The 21,105-nt window shown below is 48.8% G+C and overlaps 5 protein-coding genes across 6 annotated transcripts; 3 read left to right on the plus strand and 2 right to left on the minus strand.

The window, feature by feature from the left end:
* The first annotated feature begins 976 nt into the window (after nucleotides 1-976).
* Ly6g5c (lymphocyte antigen 6 family member G5C) lies at nucleotides 977-4,971 on the plus strand. Its single transcript, XM_026415398.1, has 3 exons — nucleotides 977-1,091; nucleotides 2,396-2,563; nucleotides 4,817-4,971. The coding sequence occupies exons 1-3, from the start codon at nucleotides 980-982 to the stop codon at nucleotides 4,969-4,971; spliced, it is 435 nt and encodes a 144-aa protein (XP_026271183.1). The 5' UTR covers nucleotides 977-979.
* A 2,992-nt stretch (nucleotides 4,972-7,963) lies between these two features.
* On the minus strand, nucleotides 7,964-9,944 carry Ly6g5b (lymphocyte antigen 6 family member G5B). Its single transcript, XM_026415350.2, has 3 exons — nucleotides 9,133-9,944; nucleotides 8,883-9,011; nucleotides 7,964-8,658 (listed from the first exon to the last, which is right to left on the minus strand). The coding sequence occupies exons 1-3, from the start codon at nucleotides 9,188-9,190 to the stop codon at nucleotides 8,258-8,260; spliced, it is 588 nt and encodes a 195-aa protein (XP_026271135.1). The 5' UTR covers nucleotides 9,191-9,944; the 3' UTR covers nucleotides 7,964-8,257.
* Nucleotides 9,945-10,014: 70 nt separating this feature from the next.
* On the minus strand, nucleotides 10,015-14,944 carry Csnk2b (casein kinase 2 beta). Of its 2 annotated transcripts, none has more exons than XM_026415348.2 (7): nucleotides 14,853-14,944; nucleotides 13,428-13,510; nucleotides 12,696-12,798; nucleotides 12,023-12,138; nucleotides 11,512-11,587; nucleotides 11,182-11,371; nucleotides 10,015-10,252 (listed from the first exon to the last, which is right to left on the minus strand). In XM_026415348.2, exons 1-7 carry the CDS (start codon nucleotides 14,899-14,901, stop codon nucleotides 10,162-10,164), a joined length of 708 nt encoding a protein of 235 aa, XP_026271133.2. In that variant the 5' UTR covers nucleotides 14,902-14,944; the 3' UTR covers nucleotides 10,015-10,161. The 2 variants fall into 2 exon arrangements, with proteins under 2 accessions (XP_026271133.2, XP_026271134.2); XM_026415349.2 differs by lacking the exon at nucleotides 14,853-14,944 and adding an exon at nucleotides 14,115-14,231.
* A 459-nt stretch (nucleotides 14,945-15,403) lies between these two features.
* Gpank1 (G-patch domain and ankyrin repeats 1) lies at nucleotides 15,404-17,748 on the plus strand. The gene is made up of 3 exons (XM_026415347.2): nucleotides 15,404-15,493; nucleotides 15,851-16,478; nucleotides 17,129-17,748. Exons 2-3 carry the CDS (start codon nucleotides 15,853-15,855, stop codon nucleotides 17,571-17,573), a joined length of 1,071 nt encoding a protein of 356 aa, XP_026271132.1. The 5' UTR covers nucleotides 15,404-15,493; nucleotides 15,851-15,852; the 3' UTR covers nucleotides 17,574-17,748.
* A 1,392-nt stretch (nucleotides 17,749-19,140) lies between these two features.
* On the plus strand, nucleotides 19,141-21,077 carry C8H6orf47 (chromosome 8 C6orf47 homolog). Its single transcript, XM_026415419.2, has one exon. The coding sequence runs from the start codon at nucleotides 19,520-19,522 to the stop codon at nucleotides 20,399-20,401; it is 882 nt and encodes a 293-aa protein (XP_026271204.2). The 5' UTR covers nucleotides 19,141-19,519; the 3' UTR covers nucleotides 20,402-21,077.
* The last annotated feature ends 28 nt before the right edge of the window (nucleotides 21,078-21,105 follow it).

The raw sequence follows: 21,105 nt of genomic DNA on the forward strand, positions 1-21,105 counted from the left end.
AGGGGTGGTGGGGGAGAAGGTGCCCCGGAACCTCAAGGGGGCACCAGTCTGAGAATAGGGGTGGGGAGAGTGTCACTGTTTCTCTGTGATCCAGATATTCCCGCTTTTGGAAAGACATGGTACTTGGAAAATGATACTACCAGTCATCTCCTCGTGCGAATCTATTCCCCATTCCTTCACTTACTCATTCATACACCAAATCTGTACAATCTTTTTTCTAAATGCTCAGGTTCTTTCATTCTCTTCAGCGAGACCAGGCCGCCATCTTGTGACTGAACTCGGGAATAGCTCCCTATTTCCCTGCATTCTCCCATTCTCCCATGTGTAACAATGGAAATCTTTTTTTTTTTTTTTTTTTTTTTTTGCACCAGGGATTGAGCTCAGGGGCACTCAACCACTGAATGATATCCCCAATCCTATTTTGTATTTGATTTAGCAATAGGGTCTCAATGAGTTGCATAGTACCTCGCTGTTGCCCAGGCTGGCTTTGAACTCTCTCGATCCTCCTGCCTCAGCCTCCCAAGCCTCTGGGATTACAGGCAAACAATGGCAGTCTTTTATGAGAAATCTGATCGCCTTTCTCTTCTGCTGAAATCCCTCTGGATAGTGATTTCTACTATCCATGTGCTCCCAGCAGCACTCTGCCTCTTCCCACCATTGCCTGTTGACTTATCTCCTCCACTAGACTGTGTCCTGTGAGGGCTGGGGCTTTGGACACTGCTTATCTTCAACATCTGATGCAGTAAATCAATAAACACCTGATGAATTAATATAAAAGTTTCCCTCTCATTCTTCTGTTTCTGGGTCCCTGCCCCAAGCAGGATTAAGATCTGGAGTGGCTGTGGGTGAGGACACTCTGATCTGACTGTTCTGGCACTGATTTCCATCCTAAATGTGTTGCCTCTCTCCTTCCTCTTGGCCAACCTCTTTTCCACCAATATAAGCCCAGAACAGAGGCCAGAGGGCAGTGGTGCATTTCATGGCAGGCTTTTCAGGGAGCTTGAGTCTGGGGCCTCTGAGCCTCCACAGCATCCCCCAATCCCTGTACAGCATCTTCTTAATAGTGATGGTCATGATGAGCTTGGTGTTTGGTAAGTGGCTCCAAGGGTTCAGAAGGGTTTCCTGGCCTGCTGGATGGAGAAATAAATAAACTGATTGTCTGGGCACATATGCCCAGGATGCTTAGGTAAACCCAGGCAGCAGAAAAGATGCAATGGACAGGTGTGGTAGGGAAATACCTGGGTTTGCCTAAGGACTGATATTGACCCTGAGGATCTTTTCTAGGAACTGCCCCATGGCTGTCTCACTTAGTGACAGTGATCTGAATGGAGATACTGAAGGAATTCTATCCAAATCTGAGGACAACCGAATAGGGAAGTTTGAGAAAGTACTTTTCCAACGATGGAAGCAGAATCCACAAAGTAGAACTAGGCTAAATTCTGTTTGATGATCTTACTGGGATGAAAGCACCATCTATAGAGAAACAGGATTCAAAGTGTTTGTTTAGTATTTGCCTCTGCCTCACCCAAGTGCTCTGCTGAGTCTGAGGTTTCATTAATGTTTGGTCTGAGCTGAGGACTAAAGGAAGAGGGGGATGTATATACATGTAGTTGGGGAAGGAGGGAGAGAATGGGTATTGAGTGGACAAAGTTTAATATGGGCCTCTCCTGTGATAGGACTGCAAAAACAAAGCATGTGGCATGGGCTGCTTGACGTCCCCTGTCTGCATGAAGCATAGTCTTTCTGGCCTGTGATGCACTCTTGTTTATTTCTCAGCATTATGGATTTTAAAAAGTTCATGTCAAGTATGTTGGGGAACACCTGTAATCCTAGCTACTCAGGATCCTGAGGCAGGAGAATTTCCCAGCTACTCAGGATCCTGAGGCAGGAGAATTGCAAGTTCAAGGCCAGCCTAGGTAACTTAGTAAGACACCGTCTCAAAATAAAAAAGCTTTCCTGGAAAGTGTGAGGCCTTGGGTTCAATCCCTAATATCACAAATAAAATGAAGCATGTTTGGAAAAGAGTCTGGGGGACAGAGGATTTAGAGAGAAAGTTACAGAGGAAGAACTGCCCTAACAGGGCTGTACAAAGCTGGTATGGGCTGTCTCAGCCTCACCTGTGAATTTGAGAGAGACTGAGCGCTGGGCAAATGTTAGCTCTTCAAATACATGTTGAATGAATGAATAAGTGATTTAATTAATTCTCACCTTTAGAGGCAAAAGAAGAGAGAACAAAGATTTTTTTAATAAGGACTAAAGCTTCTGCTATACTAAACCAAATGGATTTAAAGAATCAGGGATTTTATGGTTTTCTGAGGTGGGGAGAGGACAGTGGGATTGGCCAACCCAGAATCAGGTATGAGGGGTTTGGGGTCATTGCTTTTCTGTATTCTAGGTAAGCTCGTTCCTGACAATCCGGGACCCCCTCAACCACCTCATCTCCCCAAATACCTGCGTTGCTATAGATGTCTCTTTGAAACCAAGGAGTTGGGGTGCCTTCTGGGATCAGACATCTGCCTCACTCCAGTTGGCAGCAGCTGCTTCACTCTGCATATAAAGAACAGTAAGCTGCCTTTTCCCACCATGGGCCCAGCCCTCTTAAGCAGCCTCTCCCAGCCTCCTAAACAGTACCCCAAGTCCTGTTCCTATAGCCGTAGGACACTGTTCCATCCCTTTCCTTCAGAATCACTCCCTATCTCCACTTCCACCAGCTTCCCTCCTCAACCCACAGCTGATTGGCTCCTACCCTCTTTGGCACCCAGGTTTGAAGGGGACCCTGGAGATCTCCAGAGGTATAGGCCTTTCCTCAAGTTGCCTGCTCCCCAGCTATCCACATAGTTCCTATATGTGTCACTCTTCTGAAACTTCCACTGGTCCTCATAGTGATCTTCACTGTCTTGCCTTATCCCCCCGAGACTCAGTGATTCATGTTTTGTCCTTAGCTGTCTTCCCACTGCATAGCTCTTCCTAGAGGACATTATCTGCTTCCTTGGCTTCAACCAGCAGCCACAGAGTACTTCCTCCTGGATCTGAACCACTTTCCTTGTGTCCTGTTATCTACTGGACATCTCTACCTCATTTTCAACTTGCCGAAAATTGACCACATTCCTTCTTTCCTCAAGTCTGTTCTTCCACCTAGTCCCCTGCCTGCTTTTCTTCCCTCCCTCTCTCTTTTCCTTTCCTCCCCTCCCTCCCTCCTTCCTTCCTTCCTTCCTTCCTTCCTTCCTTCCTTCCTTCCTTCCTTCCTTCCTTCCTTCCTTCCTTATTATTATTTAGTACCAGGGTTTGAACCCAAGAGTGCTTAACCACTGAACCACATCCCCAGCCCTTTTTGTTTATTATTTTAAGACAGGGTCTTGCTAAATTGCTGAGAGTGGCTTTGAACTTGTGATCCTCCTGCCTCAGCCTCAAAGCCACTGGGATACAGGTGTTTGCCACCACATCTGGCTATTTATTTATCTTTTGAGACATGGTCTCTCTATATTGCCCAGACTGGTTTCCAACTCCCAAAGCCTCCTAAGTGCTGGGATTACAGATGCACACCACTTTCTCCTACCTTTACTAAGTTAACAAAGACAGCACACACACTCTGTGTCAGGTACTGTTTATTTTGGAACCTTATGAGGCAGTATATTATCCCCACTTTACAGATAGGGATATAAAGATGTAGAAAGAAAAAAAATCTGCCTGAATCTCAGAGGCTGGGTCAGAAGTAGTGGCTCCACGGATGGTGTTCTTAACACCCAATGCATGAAATTGCCTTCATTTACATCCTTCCACTACATTTTAAAATTTTTAAAAAAATTTTTTCAGCCATGCTGGACATTGAACCCAGGGCCTTAAGAATGCTAGACATGTGCTATATGACCAAGCTGTATTCCCTAGTTCTCTCATTACTTTATCCTGTCTGCAATCTTCTGTGCACATTTCACCCTAAATATGCTTTTTTTTTTTTTTTTTTTTTTTTTTGGTACTAAGGATTGAACCCAGGGGTGCTCAACCACTGAGCCATATCCCAAGCCCTTTTTTTATATTTTGTTTAGAGACAGGGTCTCACTGAGTTGCTAAGTGCCTCTATAAGTTGCTGAGGCTGGCTTTTAACTCGAAATCCTCCTGCCTCAGCCTCCCAAGCCAATGGGATTACAGGCATGCACCACTGCCTGGCCCCCATATTCTTTTATTCACTCTTTTATTTCTCCCAGACAGTAGCAGACCATGATAAACACATAAACACTGTTCTGCATTTGCTTTTTAAATTTGACAGTTATGAGGACTTAATGTTTCCATATCAGGTTATAAACAGCTTTGTTGTTCTGTTGAGGTATTCCACTGTACTTCATGGCAGTGGGCATATCAAAGCTGATTTATTCATCCTACTATTGATAGGCATCTAGGCTGTTTCTAATATTTTTCTCTCTCAAGCAGGGTAGCAGTGAATATCCTTGTGTATGACTTTTTGGGACAGGGACACAAAGCTTTTTTTCCCCTTTAATACATACATTATATCAAAGACATCATCACCCTATTTTATTACTTTTACCCTCTAATGGGTGCTTGTTCTCCCCATTTTGCTCTACAGACCTCAACTTAGTCCTGGCTCCTCTAGTGTTACATTTTTAAATGGTTCTTTTCTTTCAACCTTCCTCGGGAAACTTCAGAGTTGTGTGGCTTGTGACCCACTGGACACTTCCCACTCCTACCCAATTCTAGGAGTCTTTTCTTTTGACCCAGGGAAGTCTATTTGGGGGAAGAGGGTGTGAGAATGGGACTCTGCATGGGAACCTCCTTGTCACTGGAGTTTGTGGTCCTTCCATAGGCAGTGGTTCTGACATCTTGGTGAATGACTGCCGCAGCCAGGAGCAGATGAGTGATTGCTCATATACTCATTCTTCTCCTGTGTCTGGCTTCTGGATATACTCTCAATGCTGCTTCCTGGACTTCTGCAACGACCCTAAAAATAAAGTACTCTAACATTCATTAGAAGGACTACCAAGAACCTTGGAGAAAACTGCCAGTTTCCTGCCACCCTTCTGTTTTCTACCTGGGTTCAGCCAGGGAAACTTACAATTTCTTATACTACCCCTCCCTGCCTTCCTCAAGTCACTACCCCAGACTGGACTTTCCTCCTCTTGGTTAATTCTCCCCTACTCCCACTCTGCCTCCCAGGTTCCCTCTCTTGCCCCAAGTCCCCAGGTGTTCCTTAGAAATAAATGTTTGGGCAAAGTATTTGGTTTGTCTATCATCTGTTCGAGGTAGAACTCCCTGAATGTCCCATTATGGGGACAGGAAAGAGGCATCCAACTTTGCTCCTGCCCCACTTCAGTATCTCTGATTCAGCTCTAGGCATAAAAGGGCAAAAAGGAATGGAAGCCCTCCTATGAAGGCTAGATTAGTGGGCATCCTGAGAAGTTCTGTTCAACTAGAGAAGTGTGGGACTTGAGGGGAGGTTCAGAGGACTATGATGGCAAAAAAGGTGGCTGCAAAAGGCCAGGTCTACGGAGGAGGGGGTGGATGAGAAGGGCACATTAGGCCCAGTGGACCCCTGGTCTCCGATTTCCAGGCTCAGTGTCCCTCTTCAAGGATCAGCAAATTTCCCAAGGGTCTTGGGTTCCTCAGCCTGAGGCTGTCTTCCAATTTGGCCTGCTAGAGCTGCATAAACCTGGGCTTATCTCTGTCTTGTACTGAAGTTAGAGGTTCTGGGGGACAGGAAGCTCAGCTAGGAGTGGGGGCACAGAAGGTTTGTTTTTGTACCTCCAATTGCCTCATGATCTAAAACTTAACGATGGTGTCTTTACCCCAGTACAGACCATCAACAGGTAGATTTGCTGATCTGCAATATGCTGAATAGGAAAGAGTATGTAGTGCCATTTCCATCAAGCAGAGAGACAAAACTTACCCAAGCTGCTTTAAGGCTACCTCTGAGGGTTAGTAGTGCTTGGGAAGGGACATAAAGGCAGTATTGGGTCTGGTAACGGTCTTAAAGCTGACTTGACAGATGGTTATACAGATGCATAGGTGACAAAAACCCATCTTATGTTATGCACAAGCTTCTGTATGCTTTGCCAGAAAGGTTTAAAAAAGTAAGATTAAGCCAGATGTGGTGGTGCATGCCTGTAATCCCAGCAGTTTTGGAAGCTGAGCCAAGTGATTGCAAGTTCAAAGCCAGCCTCAGCAATTTAGCAAGATGCTAAGCAACTCAGTGAGACCCCGTCTCTAAATAAAATACAAAATAGGGCTGGGGATGTGGCTTAGTGGTCGAGTTCCTCTGAATTTAATCCTGGTACCCATCCTTCCAAAAAAAAGTAAGATCAAAAATTGTATGTGCATTGTCTCTAAAGTGCATTATGTACTTAAAAAAAAATTTTTTTTTTCTGCTCTTTAGCACTGGGGGTTGACCCTTACCAAACTGCTGAGTCTTGTTAATTTGCTGAGGCTGGCCTCAAACTTGCAATCCTCCTGACTCAGCTTCCCAAATTTCTGGGATTAGGTATACAACAGGGTACCTGACTTATAAAGCACTTATATACAATTTGTATGTGTGCATATTTACGTGTCCTTCAACCGTGAGGCATAAAAAGGCATTCTTCCTTGACAGGTAACCAAAATGAGACTGGGAGAGACTGACTTACCCAAGTGGCAGAGGAGCTCAGATTAGGCCTCCCAGCCACAAAGCTGTACTCCTTTCAGAATTTTCATAACCCCTAAGTTTGGGAAAGGCAGATATCTGGCTATACTTTTTTTTTTTTTTTTGGTGGTGGTGCTGGGGATTGAACCCAGGGCCTTGTGCATGCAAGCAAGCACTCTACCAACTGAGCTATATTCCCAGCCCCCTGACTATACTTTTGTGGGACTCCTGGTGCTTAACAAGTCTGGCTCAGGGCAGTGACGGGTGTTTGTTGAATATGTGAAGGCTGACTTTTGAGTATCCACTGTTGCTTTCTGTATGCTTGCAATTTTTCAGAAACAAAATATTAAAGATCCAACTACTGCATTCCCACCAGTACACACTCTGCACATCCCCCCTCCATCTGAATCCCCATACAGGGGATCTTGGGTATTAATACACTTGAAAACTAAGTACAGGAAGGAGTCCAGGTCCCTTAGCATCAAGTGATTCTGAGATGTAGATCCTGAATCTTCCTGGTTTGAAGTTTTTTCCTAGATTTTGCAGAATATGTTAAGGTTGAGGAGAGTCAGGATCCTCATGCTTTGATCTTTGAGCAGCGGGTAGGGAAGGATGTGGGCCCTTTGGGGGAGGGCCAAGAGGCCACAAAGGCCACATAGAGTGGGTGGGACTCTGAAATCCTGTTTGAATGCCAAACTTACTAACTTTCTTTAACCTATTTACACCTGCCCACAACTAAACCTGACATCACAAACAACATGACACAGATTTAATAGCCCAGTCTGTTTACTGTGGAGGGAAATGGGGGATGTAGAGCAGAGTAGGACAGACCCTCTCTTTCCTTTCACCAGGCACTAATGGACATGGGTATCAGTACTCAGTGAGGTGAAATGGGGCTGAGGAGGAGAAATATTGTGAAAAGAAAAGACACAGGCAGCAGGAAAGTAGGACGGAAGAGGAGATGGAAGAGGCAATGAGGCAGAAACATCAGATTGCTATGTCAGGAAATCTTCACAGCAGTCTACCCTTAGTCCTTTCTTCTGCTAGTTCAGTCTGGCACCAACTCTTAGAGACAGGCAAAAGAAAGGGGATATAGGGGCTGGAGATGTGGCTCAGCGGTAGCGCGCTCGCCTGGCATGCGTGCTGCCCGGGTTCGATCCTCAGCACCACATACCAACAAAGATGTTGTGTCCGCCGAGAACTAAAAAAAATGGATATTAAAAATTCTTTCTCTCTCTCCTCTCTCACTCTCTTAAAAAAAAAAAAAAAAAAAAAAAGAAAAAAAAAAAAGAAAGGGGATATAGTGCCAGATCTGAGTAGATATGGCAGGTGACCAGACTGAGAAGAGGGGAAGATGGTGAAACACTCAGATGATGGGAACCTCTTTGCCTTTTTCAGGTCAGACTGGGCAGAATTCACATTTGAGATTCTTTATTAGGAGGAAAAAAGAGCAGCACCAGGGTTCCTGGGAGGAAATTAAATGAAAACCATATAGACACTGGAGGTCCAAAGGAGGGAGGCCTGAGAGATCACAGGGGTCAGAGGATGTGATATTCTCAGAGGGTACTGCAAGATGCTGGAGGTGTTGAGGAAAGGCTCTGGAACAGAGTGGAATTTTGAAAGAGAAAGATGTCAGGGTCCAGCCTGGGGAAGAACCAGAACTCTTGAACTGTTGAGGAACAAGTACATGTGGCGCAGGTCAGCAATGGACAAGCCCAGCTCCAGGGGCAGAGTGAACAGGGTCTCCTGGCCTTTAGGCTCCTTCCCAGCATCAAAGCTAGGCAGGGGCAATGAGAGGTTCAGGGCCTGGTAGAACTGGTGGATCTGGGGGTTGGACAGGGGCCGGATTATGGGTCTTTTGCGGGACTCAGGCAGGGAGCTCTGGAGTTGGGGGCTGAACCAGGCGTTGCAGTAATCATACTGGCAGCACTGGGCCTCATACCAGTACCCTGCCAAGTAGGTGCTGTGTTTTTCTTGGCAGCGGTAAGAATTGTACTGTCCACAGCCTCGGATGATGAAGCGAACCTTGTTATCTAAAGGAGATGGGACAGCCATAATCTCCAATAATAGCTTCACACAGTCCCCAAACTTGGTTCCCCTGCCATTGATTCCCCAAACCTCACCCAGACCCGATTTCTATTCTGGGCACCTTCAGATGAGGCCACAAGAACCCCTGCCCCTCCTTCCAAGATGCTCTGTAGGAAGAAACCAAGCCATAGCTGTCCCACCAGCAGCCCCTTCCTGGGACTTTACTCACTAATATAGATGGTGATCACCATGCATGGGGATAAGCTGCTGATAGTGCACTTCTCGGAGCCCGAAATGCATCCTACAGAAGGATCTTCTAAGAGGCACAAGTGGCAGGTCCGGACCTGGGGGACAGGACCTGGGGATGCCAAAGAAGGAAGGATGGGAGCAGAGGCTAGGATGGCAAACATTCAGAGCCCCAGTTCTACCCCTTTTCTAGACGATTTTCCCCTTCTTCCCTGCCCCTGGGCCTCACTTACCCTTTCCCACTGTGAAGGCCACCATGATAAGCACATCTACAAGCATATAGGCCTTCATTATTGAATTCGGGAGAGAGGGGTGGTTCCTGAAGGATGCCTAAAACCCTAGGAAAGAGTTTGATCCTGAACAGCAGGATGGTTTTGACAGGCAGTCTGAGGAGTTTGCTGTGAGTGTGGAGCTATATTCCTGCCTGGGGCAGGATTCTGGCTGGGGGAGGAAATTATTAACTTGGCAGGAGGGACAGCATGTCCTAAACCATAAAGTCTGGTTCCTGAGAGTGGGAGCAGTGGCCCAGACAGGGTAATACCTGGTTACCACACAGATCTTTGTTTAGTTGTCTATCCTACATGTCCCCCTTCTCTCAAGGGCCCATAGATTGATTAGTGTCAGTCTCTGGCACTTTCTGTAGTCTTTCCCATACAATAGGGTTAGTTCCCATTGTGCTGGGACATTGCCCAGGCCTAAGAATCCCCATCCTTCTGAGGAGCATGTCTCACATACCCCAGACGGGCAACATGGATTACCACAGGATCTCTTCCCTCCTCTCCACCCCTTACAGTTCTGTTTATTTTAGGACTACATTCCCTTAAAACCAAAACTAAAAAAATAATATTGCTGGTTAAGCCCCTTATAAACAAATACCCATGGTGCTCAAAGAGAACAAAAATATTATTCTTGTCCTTAAAACCTGATTGTTTCTTTTCTTTTCCTTTTGACATTTTATTTCCCCCACTTTGCTCTACAATAAAAATATAAAACCAAATCCATGCAGCACAGATGTGTGCTGGTTTACAACCTGGGAGGGTGGGCTGAGCCATGGCCCCTTGGGTCCAACACACCACCACCATCCCTTTCCCAACCACAAGCACCAGTAGACTAACTCATGGCCTTTTCTTCCACTTTATTTCATATTCCCACCACAATAATGACTCCTTTAATTTAAACTAAAAACCAGAGGGTTCTTGAAAGGGTGGCAGCAAAGGAATGGAAGTGTCAAAGACTGAGTGAGGGACACACAGGGTGGGGAATCAGCGAATAGTCTTGACTGGGCTCTTGAAGTTGCTGGCGGCTTGGAGTTGCAGCTGGTAAGCCATCGGATGGATCTTGAAACCGTAGAGCCTGGCCAGAGCAGAGGTCAGAGAGGCAGCAGGGTGAGCCCAATCTTGGCCCTGCTTGCATTCCCACCTCCCTACCCCAGCTCCCCCATGGGCCTGCTCAATGCTTGAGAACAGTTGTTCCTAAGCTTCTGTGTTTATGAATATTTGGGAATGTATCTTAAACATCCATTAAAGCTGTAATCCCAGTGGCCTGGGAGGCTGAAACAGGACGATTGAGAATTCAAAGCCAGCCTCAGCAATGGTGAGGTGCTAAGCAACTCAGTGAGACCCTGTCTCTAAATAAAATACAAAATTGGACTGGGGATGTGGCTCAGTGGTTGAGTGCCCCTGAGTTCAATCCCTGTATAAAAAATAAATAAAAAAATAAAAAATAAAAAATTCATTAAAACTTAAATTCCAGACCAGGTGTGATGGTGCTCCCTACAGTTCCAGCTACTGAGGAATTTTGAGACCAGCATAAGCAAGACTGAAAACAAAACAAGCCTGGTATCATGACACACTTTTATAATCTCAGCTACCAAGACGCTGAGGAGGAGAACATAAGTTTGTGAGAAAAGCCTGGGCACCTTAAAGAAATCTTACTTCAAAATTAAATTTAAAAAAGAGTTGTAGATGTAGTTTAGTGGTAGAATACTTGTCTAGCATGTCCCAAGTCCTGGGTTCAAATCCCAGTATAACATACAAAAAAATAAAACAACCAAAACAGAAAAAGAAAGCACTATCAACTAGGCACATGCTATTAGCATCCGTGTTTGATGGACAAGGAAACTGAGGCACAGATAATCAAATAACTGCCCTACAATCATTCAGCAGGAAGAAGCCTGGTTTTGGAAAAGCAGGCCTCAAGAAAGGGCTATCTGTGACCTCCCTTTTCTCAGTAAATCCTCAGCCTTTCCTTTGACCCTTGGTGATTCTGTCCCTGCTCCCCACCTGGGCACAAACTGGTTGGCAGGTCGCTTGGGCCGGTATTCTGGATGCACCATGAAGAGCATGTGAGGGAAACCGGTGCCGAAGTAGGCGCCGTCCGTGTGATGGTGCCTCGATGACTTGGGTGTGTACACATCCATGCACTTGGGACAGTAGAGCTTCACCATGGCCTCGCCTGGGATGTCTGAAAGGCCTGGGAGACAGCCAGACTCTGCAGGCCAGGTACCCCCCAACTCTGCCCAAATTCCCCATAAGACTCAGGCACCAACCTGCTGAGCCTCAGTCTTGGAAGATTGACATACAGTGCCCTCCTCTCCCTTCTTCAACACTCACCGATGGGAAGCATTGGCTGGTTCTCACAGTACACACGGGGACAGTAGCCAAAATCCCCCTGCTGGTACTTTTCCAACTGAGGTGAATAAAATGGAAGGGAGTTGGCAGGTAAGTGTGATGAGAAGAGGCAAGCCCTTCCTCAGCCCAACCAACATCACTCTGCCCCTCCCACCTCCCACTTCTGACCAGAAGCCCCTTCTCTGGTCCAGATGGGCCCTCTGACTCCTCTGCTGCCTTTCCTCCAGTTGGGCAAGCTGCAGAACATCAGTGCCATCTGCTATTTGTTCCCTAAAGAAGAGGCAATCTATAACAACCCCCTGTCCAAGCTCTCATCTCCCTCCCTGAAAATAGTCCCCTCAGCACAACCCCCAGTAAGATTCATTCTCCAAGCCCTGGCCCTGAGCTAAATTCCTTGACTGGGATGAAGCCATTCCCGATGGTGACTTCTTGCTGAAGGAATTATTTCCCTTATTGCTTCAGAAGGAGTCAAGTGGGAGCAGAGAGGCCTCACCATCTGGGCGATGCCACGGTTGGTGAGGATGTATCGGGCGTGGATCAATCCATACAGCATCTCAGCTGCCTGCTCAATCAGGTCACTCTGGTTGGGGTTGTCTTCCAGCTCTTCATCTGCAATGTGGGCCGGCCAGATGCAACCACTTGTTTTTCAGCTTTCCTAGATACCCATCCACCCTTAGGGATCATAAGCTACTCAGCTTGTCCAGTGCCCACCTTTGAGCCCCACCCCATTCATCACCTGGCATCCAAACCAGAAAACTGGTCCTTTGAACTTTTCACCAATTCAAAGAAGCTCTGCCTTCTCTCCACACTTCTTCAGCCCCTGCTCTCTTCTCTCCCTCCCTACTCCCTTCTTAACACATAAACACAAAGAAGTCAGTCTAGACTGAAAGGTGCAAAGCAAGAGAAAGAGGTCATAAATGATATCCATGAGTAAAGTGGCATTATGGAATGATGAGTTATAAATTCAGAGAGCAAGAAAACCATCGCACAATGAGGCAAGTCAGATAGGGGATCAAAATAAAGCAGGGGATTTGAGGTTAGAAGCGTAGAGAACTAAAAGGAAATTTAAAATCTCAAGAAAATAATAGGGATTGGAAGAGAAAAGAAGGCACATATGTGTGTGTGAATGCACATGCATACACACAACAACCCTGAAGAAGCCTCACCAGGCTCCAGGTCCAAGATCATGTCTAGAGCTTGTCGATAGTGAGGCACCTGCTCATTGAGTCCAGTAAGATTAAATTTGTCCTGGATATAGTCTTCATCCACCTGACAGAACACAGAAGACAGAACCTTTATAAGAATACCCAGCTTGACTTGGGTAAGAGGCTCTAAACTGTATCTGTTCCCCACTCCCAACTTGGCAGAAGTACTTGAGTTATCTCCTGCCAGTTTACATCACTCTCTCAAAAAGCTTAGGCTTTTCTAAGGATAAGCAGGTATAGCAACCTCCTCCTTACACAGATATTCCTTTCAAGATCACTATTTCTTCTTCTGCCTCTCATCTCTAGGAACCTGTTTTGTCTTCTACTTTGGTATATCTGGCTTTGTGATGATGATGGACACTGAACAGCCTGGTGTCTAAAGGCTGTTTGAATCCCTTACATTAACACACAGCCATGCCCATTACAAAGATCTTAACATGAAGCATTTCAAATTTCTTAACTACCAAAGGTAGACACTACCAGTATACCATCCTAGTAATAAGACAGATTAACAAATCCAAATTTATACTGCTGCAGGGTGGCAGGTCCCCAGTCAGCCTCTTCTTCACTGGTTAGTAGAGAACTACTGGTAAGACCTTTCCTTGATGGGAAGGAGTGCCCATAGACACATCTAAGTGTACAGAAACTGAAAGACATGAGGAGTTGACAATTAGGGGTTTGAAGAGAACTCACTTCACAGAAGAATTCATTGCCACGGAGCCCACAGAACCAGGAAATCCAAGACACCTCCTCTGAACTACTCATCTTCACGTCGGCTGGAAAAAAAAAAGGGGAGGGGGTATGGTGGTGTTATAAGTAAGCCCAAACTCTCCCGTCTGCCTCTGGTATCCTCCCTCCTCCCACACTCCAACACGGAAAGATTTGGGGCCACCCTTTCTTAAAGGATCCCAGGCCCTGAAGCAACCCTCTCCAGCCTCTCTTACACTTCTGCCACTTTTTGGTGAGGGGAAAATTCTCTTAAGTCCCACCACTTGTGAGAAACCGCAGGTACTGATCCACCTACTCCATCCACTCTCTAACCCTCCCTGACCTCTCCCCTTTGTGTCAGTTTCAGCTGGGCCCTCGGCTTGGGCTCCCTACCACCGCAGGTGTCTGCATGTCCTCCGCGTCTTTCCCAAGGGTTCTGAAGTTTATCCTTCCCAAGGGTCGGGTCCCTCCTTTCCTCACATACTGAGAACGGCCGTCATGCCCCTTTCACCGGAGTACCCAGATAACACCTCCGGCCCTCAGCTCATTCTCCCTCCCTTCCTTTGGTGATGGACCGGGTCACTTCCTTCCTCGCCCCCACATCAAGGCGCAAAGACCCCATGTGCCGCGCCCAGGGACAGGGGACAGGCACGGCGACGACCTTAGACTCACCCTCTGGACGGGGAACGGGACCGGGGTGGGGGAGGGGATTACGGCTTCTAAGGAACGGCGGCTACCGCTACAGCGCAGGCCGCGGACCCGACCGCGGCAGGCTAAGTTGGGGGGGTGACTGGGGGGGGGGAGTGGAAACTGGAGAGGGTGGGGAAGAGGGAGATGCGCAAGCGCCAAGGGTCGGGCGGCTCGGTGGACGCCGGGAAATGGAGTCCCCAGTATGGAGAAAAACTATCGATTTGAGTAGAAGCGAACTACGAATCCCAGGAGAACCCGCGCACGACCCTGGTGTCGCGAGGCCCCCGAGAAAGACGTCTGGGGGGCGGGGCTCAGCGAGGCACCACCGGAAGCGGAAGCCAAGTACGGCGTTCGGGGCCAGCGAGCCTGGGAAATACAGTCGTGCGCTCACTGGACTGAGGGGTCGAGAAGGGGCGGGGCCTGGGGCAAGCTGACTGATCCCTCCCCGCCTCTCTCACACCTTTCCCCTCAGGTCCCAGCTCGGCGCTACAGCCCTACGGATGGACTCCATTCTAGGTCTATCCACTGGGCCCCTATTGCCAGTCAGGTTCTTCTCCGAGTCGGACCCGCCACTAGATCCCCTGACTGACCCATGTTTCACCCGGGATTTGGCGTAAGGCCGGGAGGTGTGACCGGCTCCATTCTGAGGGACTTGGATCGGGTGTGCTTAGGCTGAGCTGAGTGAGTGGTGTGAGAACCGGGACTGCCGAGTGCGCTAACCTGAGGTGGCGCCAGCCATTCTGCTGTTCGTCCCTTTGGACTTCTCCATTTCCTCTTAGGGCTTGAATGGAGCGTTCTGCTGCGGGCTCTTAAGTGTGTTCTTCGAACCCTGGTCAGAGTAATGGTGAGGGGCAACGTGACGTTATTTCATTTCACAGCTTCTCGGCATTCCAGGTTTCCTTCTGGCTCCTCAGGGCCTTTCTTAAACCGGAGAATGGTTTCCCAGCTCCAGGAAATGAACTTGTAGGTGGGGGCCACATCGAGGGCCGCGAAGGGCATTGTGGGGGCGTTATGTAAAAGTAGGACCCCAACCGACAGAACTCCGGGGTCCTCGCGCTAGTTAGGCACGCGATGCTTGACGCGTATACTCGAAAAGGTTCCAGCGCGGGAAACCACCTTTTGGGTGTTTTGTTGTTGGTGTCGTCACGCATGCGTCTTCATGCCGTGTGGCTGTTTGTCAACTCTTTAGATTAGAATAGCGCCATTTTACGGTACGGAACCTACAAAGCAACGCAGGCAGGAGCCTTTCCCATTTTCTGGAGATACTGCAGAAAAATGTCACGTCTGTTTTTGTTTGGAAACAGGAGATCTCGAAATAGGATCGAGCAAGAATTAAAGGGCCGGTTTTAGTTTCCTTAGTGGTATGTATTAGAGATTTTTTTTTTCTTCTCAGTGCTGCATATTGAATCCAGGGTTTTATATTTGCAAGAGCTCTGCCATCTATGTAGATCCACACGTCTAATTCCTCATGGAGTTTTAGTAATCTTTACTAAGGGGCCGGGTCTATTATTCTAGGGGTCACTGTTTTTACATGTGACCCAGGACCCTTAAGCCTTGCAGGGCTTTAGGTTGTGGAATCAAGTTTTGGGGTAGTAGGGTGTTGTTCATCCAAGGCCACCCTTTCTCCCAGCAGATCCCTGGAGGTGGTACTGGTCACTACAGAGGCCATCGGGTTAGGTTGCTTGTTTATCCTTCTTTTGTCTACATTTTCCCAAAAGCCATGTCCAAGCCTTCCCTCATCACATTCACCCCAGCCACAGACCCCAGTGACCTATGGAAGGATGGGCAACAGCAGTCAGAGCCTGAAAAGCCAGAGCCCACCCTGGATGGGGCTGCAACACGGGCTTTCTATGAGGCACTGATTGCAGATGAGAACAGTACACCTGAACCCCAGAGATTTCGGCCTGATCCTGTTAGGGAGAAAAAAAGGAAGAAAAGAAGAATGACAAGGGAGGCTGCAGGAGAAGCAGTGGCAGTAGGAATATCAGGAAGACATGGACAAGGCAGATCCTTTGAAGCTGAGGACAAAATGACCCAGTGGATATTGAAGGCTGCCCAAGAGGGGGACCTGGCAGAACTTCGAAGGCTGTTGGAGCCCTGTGAGGCAGGGGGAGCTGGAGGGAATATCAACGCTAGAGATGCCTTCTGGTGGACACCTCTGATGTGTGCTGCTCGAGCTGGCCAGAGTGCTGCTGTGCACTATCTTCTGGGCCGAGGGGCAGCCTGGGTGGGGGTCTGTGAGCTGGGTGGCAAGGATGCTGCTCAGCTGGCTGAAGAAGCAGGCTTTGCCAAGGTGGCCCGCATGATCAGGGAGAGCCATGGAGAGACACGGAGCCCAGAGAACCGGTGAGGGGGAACCTTATCCCATACTCTTCTTTCAATGTGTTCTGCCTTTCCTGGCCACCCCACACCAGAGGCCCTAGAACAGCTTAAGGAGTGTCCCTATTCTCCAGGGTAGGTTGATAAAGTAATATACTCAAGTGGTTATGGACATATACTCCCTAAGTTTAAATTCTAACACCACTTATTTGGAAGAAAATGACTACATATGTTTTCCCATCTGAGACATGGGGGTTAAAGAGCACCTTTTTCATGGGATTGTTTTTAGGATTCAGTGAGTTAAATATATAAGTGCTAGAATAGTACTTGCCATGAAATCTGCACTATAAAAATAATAGCTATAGTCATTATCATTCCTTTTCCCAAGATCTTGTGAGGCTTGGTTGCCAACTTTTCTTCCCAATATTGCCATCTGGGTCCCTCTTGCTAGGTGGGGAGGGGCTTGGGTATAGCTCAGTGGTGGAGCACTTGCCTAGCATGCATGAAGCCCTGGGTTTTAATCCCATCGTTCAAAGCAAAACAAAGTGATGATGCTAAGTGGGAAGGAAGGCAATGTGTTCCTTAGCAGAAAAGCTGGAGGGATTCTGCCCCACACTGCCATCCCCCTAAGGCCTCAATTCTTTGCCTTTGATTCCTCTGTTCTTCTTTCTCTGTAGGTCTCCTTCGCCCTCCTCTCAGTACTGCGAGACCTGTGATGCCCATTTTGAAGACTCCAACCACTGCACATCCACTGCTCATCTGCTGTCACTGTCCAGGGGTTCCCAGCCCCCTAGCCTTCCCTTTGGGGTGCCCACCTCCAGCCCTGGTTTCAAGCTGCTGCTGAGGGGAGGCTGGGAACCAGGAATGGGGCTGGGACCCCGGGGTGAAGGCCGTGCCAACCCCATACCTACTGTCCTCAAGAGGGACCAAGAAGGTCTAGGTTACAGATCAGCACCCCAGCCCCGAGTCACACATTTCCCAGCTCGGGATACCCGGGCTGTGTCTGGGAGAGAGAGAGCTCCTCGAGTGGCCACACTTAGCCGGAGGGAGAACAGAAAGCAAGAGGAGAAGGACAAGGCCTGGGAGCGGGATCTGAGGATATACATGAACCTTGATTTCTGACATAGGTGAAATCTGATGTTGGTCTGCTTTGAATTCTGAACTTGGATCTCTGACTTGGGCCCTTCGACTTATGTTTTCTGGGATCTGCCCAGGTGCCAGATCTTCAGGTTTTGGTTGTTGGACACTGATTTGGGGAGGAAGGGCTGATAATTGAGAAATAAACATCTTGTATTGTGGTTTATTTACTTTTTGGGAATCTGTTGAGGAAGCCAAACAGAAATCTGGGGACTACATATAAGTCCCACCTGAGCCAAAAGAGGCTGCCTCCCCAGGTGACTGCCAGTCTGGGTTCATTTCCAGATCCTAGCCCCTGCTGGATAGGTGCCCCACCTATTCTTTCAAACTTCCCTGAACTCTGGAATTGCCATAATTCTCACCTCCTCTAAGAAGGGTCCCCTGACTATTCCAGCCAATTCAGTCACTGATCTTAAACATAGTCATATACTATGTACTAAGACTACTAGTGAAAGACTTTCTCAACCCTGCAGGAGGGAAGTGTAGTCATTTTATTACATTATAATGGGTGGTGATAGGGTAAGTCAAGGAAAGCCCTTGCTCTCAAGAGCTCTGTGATACAAGGTGTAATTATCCACCCTTAATGCTGTTTGAGCTGGGACCAAACCGGCCTCCCAAATCTAAACTTGTCACAGTTCATTTCACAACCTGAAAGCTCCTGAGGGCAGGGAATAATTTGTTTTCCCACAATTTGCCACTTTAGCACCCCCTCACTCCATTGTGCTCATACCAGGTGCTAGGCACATGAAGAGTTAACAGGTCCCTGCATGGAGGGGCAAAGAAGGGCTGCTACTGTCTCAATGTCCCCCTCATCATTTTCCCCTCCGGAAAAGCCTTTCACAAAGCGAGAGAAGTGGAGAGAGTGTGTGCTGGAGTTGGGAGGACGGATACACAAGAACCCAAGGGCAGTGGGTAGGCGAGTCTAGAGAAGCACCGGGGCATAGTACCTCTGGGAGGTGAACTGTGTTTGTATTCTGATTCTGGCCCTCGCGGATACGCGCCGCCGCCTGCGGAACCGAGCTCAAAGAAAGCGCGGGGGGTAGAGGGGAGGTCGATCCTCAGGGTCCGCCCCGCGATCTGTGGGCTCCGCCCCCGCCAGTCCCTCCCGTCCCGGTGCAGCTGCTTCCGGGCTCCGCGACTACGGGCGGTCCGCGAGGCCCGGGCTCCGACGCTGGGCCCGGGAGCGGTCCCAGTGCACAGCGCCTGGACGCCTGGGTCCCCACGTAGGCTCGCGCTGTGCCTCCCGACTGGGATCTCCGAGGATCTCCGTCCTGACCTTGCGGAGGGCCGCGTCTCTGTTGCGTCCTCGCCAGCCGGTGGGGCCACTTTGTAGGAATCATAGCCTCCTTAATCGGGACGGACGCTATTGGCTGGAGTTTGCTGGACATCTTCCACCTACTTCCCAACAGAGACTTCCTATTCCTTGAGCTCCCTTGGGGCAGCAGATTAAGACTTTTCAGATCCAGGAGAACCTAAGAACCCTGGGCCACCTTTCTTCCTTCCTTCTTTGATGGAGCACCGCCTCCCCAGTTTCTGGGGCACCTTGTGGCGTGGCCTTGGTGAGTGAAACTTGGGGTGCTGCCTGCTGGGAAGGAAATCTGGAAACACGGACACTGTAGGGGTGACCCCGTCTTGTCAGACCCTGAGACTCTTGAAATCTCATGGGTGGGGATTGTGGTGGTGAAAGAATTCGAGTGTGCCTCCCTTCTTTACCCCAAAACGGAAAACAAAACAAACCACTTGCTATTCTTGAGGCTGCATGACCATTCAGGGGAGCGGGGAGCCCCTTCTGAATTCAGAATAGGACGGCATCAACAAGCAGATAACCTGTTCTGAACCTGAATAGATTCTGCCTTCTGAGGAGACCTTGAGAGTGTAAGAAGTGCCAGGAAGTAGCCCCAGATTTGGGGAGTTCATTACACACCCCAACCATGTTCCTGCGACGGCTTGGTGGCTGGCTACCTCGCCCTTGGGGCCGCCGGAAACCCATGAGGCCTGACCCACCTGCCCCAGAACCCAAATGGGTGGACAGCTCCCCTGAGAATTCAGGGAGTGATTGGGACAGTGCCCCAGAAACCATGGGAGATGTGGGGCCTCCCAAGACCAAGGACTCAGGGACACTGAGGAGTTTCCGGGCTGCTCCAGAACCAAGCAGGGAGCCCCAAGTTGAGCAACAGGGGAACAAAAGAATGGATTCCCTCAAGTGGGGCAAGACTGTCTCTAGCACTCAAGAGTCTGGGAGACTGGAGGATGGAGGGGCCATTCCAAAACTAAAATGGGATCCTGTGGATTCAGGTGGCACCAGGAGTCCTGGGGTGTCTCTTGAAGGGGGACTGGGCGCCCCTGGGCCAGAAGTCCCAGTGGAGAAAACTGGCCAACATCAGAAGCTGCTGGGCTGGCTGCGGGGGGAACCAGGGGCACCCCCACGGTACCTGGGGGGCCCAGAGGAGTGTCTGCAGATCTCTACCAACCTGACCCTACACCTGTTAGAGCTGCTGGCCTCAGCCCTGCTGGCGCTGTGCTCTCGGCCACTGCGGGCAGTCTTGGATGCATTGGGTCTTCGAGGACCAGTGGGCCTCTGGATTCACGGGCTACTGTCTTTCCTTGCTGCTCTGCATGGGCTCCATGCTGTGCTGAGCCTACTTACTGCCCACCCTCTACACTTTGCCTGCCTCTTTGGCCTCCTGCAGGCGCTGGTGTTGGCTGTCAGCCTCCGGGAGCCTGGTGGGGATGAGGAGGCCACTGACTGGGAGGGTGAGGGTTTCCTGAGGGAGGGTGAAGAACAGAGGGGAGATCAAGGAAAGGGACTGTGACTATGGGGTGGGGTGGGGGCAAAAAGCGAAGATAGTGTGGCCTTTAGTAAAAGACTGGGGAGCATGACTCTGATTGTAAGCACAGGGACCTCAGGGATCAGAAAGAAACCCGAGAGTGAGGCACAGGGCCCCCCTTCATACACAGGAGAGAACAGAGCTGTTTAGCTGAGAGAACAGACATGTTTATGGATGGTGGGCATTACCCTAGGATTCACCAGCTGTTGTTACTTTCTGCTTTTACATTTATCCTTTTACATTTTTTCTTTCCACTTCCATTAAAAAAAAAAAAAGTGATAGTGGAGAATAAATACCAATGGGTCTTTCCTCCCTTTCCAAATTTGCCAGGGGTGGAGGAGACCAAAAAGGCACAATAGAGATCTCTTCACTAAGAGGGTGGCTGAGAGACCCAAGATGTCCCAGGAGCCTGGAACCTGAGCCATCTAGGAAGGAATGGGGCTGCTATGTTGGTGGATTAGGAGCCTGGAGAGGGCCCACAGGTGACAAAGGCTGCAGGAAGATCTGGTGCTCATGAGTCAGAGGAAGCAGGGATGGTATAGGCAGTTATTGGCAGGAGTACCACAGCTCAGAAGGGACTCGCAGCTCAGACAGGGGAGCACTGAAGTTTGTAGTTCCCACTAAGAGACTAGGGGCTTGTTCACTCAGCAATAAATAACTGTGTAATACTAAATCCTAAATACACCACT

This window comes from Urocitellus parryii, chromosome 8 (genome assembly GCF_045843805.1).
Source record: "Urocitellus parryii isolate mUroPar1 chromosome 8, mUroPar1.hap1, whole genome shotgun sequence".
NCBI classification, from domain to species: Eukaryota; Metazoa; Chordata; class Mammalia; order Rodentia; family Sciuridae; genus Urocitellus; species Urocitellus parryii.

What these genes read in the sequence shown, in the direction of transcription:
- Ly6g5c (XM_026415398.1), top strand. Translation starts at nt 980, where the DNA reads ATGGCAGGCTTTTCAGGGAGCTTGAGTCTGGGGCCTCTGAGCCTCCAC. An exon ending in CATGATGAGCTTGGTGTTTG is followed by an intron (nt 1,092 to 2,395) that starts GTAAGTGGCTCC and finishes TCTGTATTCTAG; the next exon opens with GTAAGCTCGTTCCTGACAAT. An exon ending in CACTCTGCATATAAAGAACA is followed by an intron (nt 2,564 to 4,816) that starts GTAAGCTGCCTT and finishes GTCCTTCCATAG; the next exon opens with GCAGTGGTTCTGACATCTTG.
- Ly6g5b (XM_026415350.2), bottom strand. Translation starts at nt 9,190, where the DNA reads ATGAAGGCCTATATGCTTGTAGATGTGCTTATCATGGTGGCCTTCACA. An exon ending in GGCCTTCACAGTGGGAAAGG is followed by an intron (nt 9,012 to 9,132) that starts GTAAGTGAGGCC and finishes TGGCATCCCCAG; the next exon opens with GTCCTGTCCCCCAGGTCCGG. An exon ending in GGTGATCACCATCTATATTA is followed by an intron (nt 8,659 to 8,882) that starts GTGAGTAAAGTC and finishes CATCTCCTTTAG; the next exon opens with ATAACAAGGTTCGCTTCATC.
- Csnk2b (XM_026415348.2), bottom strand. Translation starts at nt 14,901, where the DNA reads ATGGAGAAGTCCAAAGGGACGAACAGCAGAATGGCTGGCGCCACCTCA. An exon ending in CCAGCCAATGCTTCCCATCG is followed by an intron (nt 11,372 to 11,511) that starts GTGAGTGTTGAA and finishes GCTGTCTCCCAG; the next exon opens with GCCTTTCAGACATCCCAGGC. An exon ending in GCCAACCAGTTTGTGCCCAG is followed by an intron (nt 10,253 to 11,181) that starts GTGGGGAGCAGG and finishes TGCTCTGGCCAG; the next exon opens with GCTCTACGGTTTCAAGATCC.
- Gpank1 (XM_026415347.2), top strand. Translation starts at nt 15,853, where the DNA reads ATGTCCAAGCCTTCCCTCATCACATTCACCCCAGCCACAGACCCCAGT. An exon ending in ACACGGAGCCCAGAGAACCG is followed by an intron (nt 16,479 to 17,128) that starts GTGAGGGGGAAC and finishes CTTTCTCTGTAG; the next exon opens with GTCTCCTTCGCCCTCCTCTC.
- C8H6orf47 (XM_026415419.2), top strand. Translation starts at nt 19,520, where the DNA reads ATGTTCCTGCGACGGCTTGGTGGCTGGCTACCTCGCCCTTGGGGCCGC.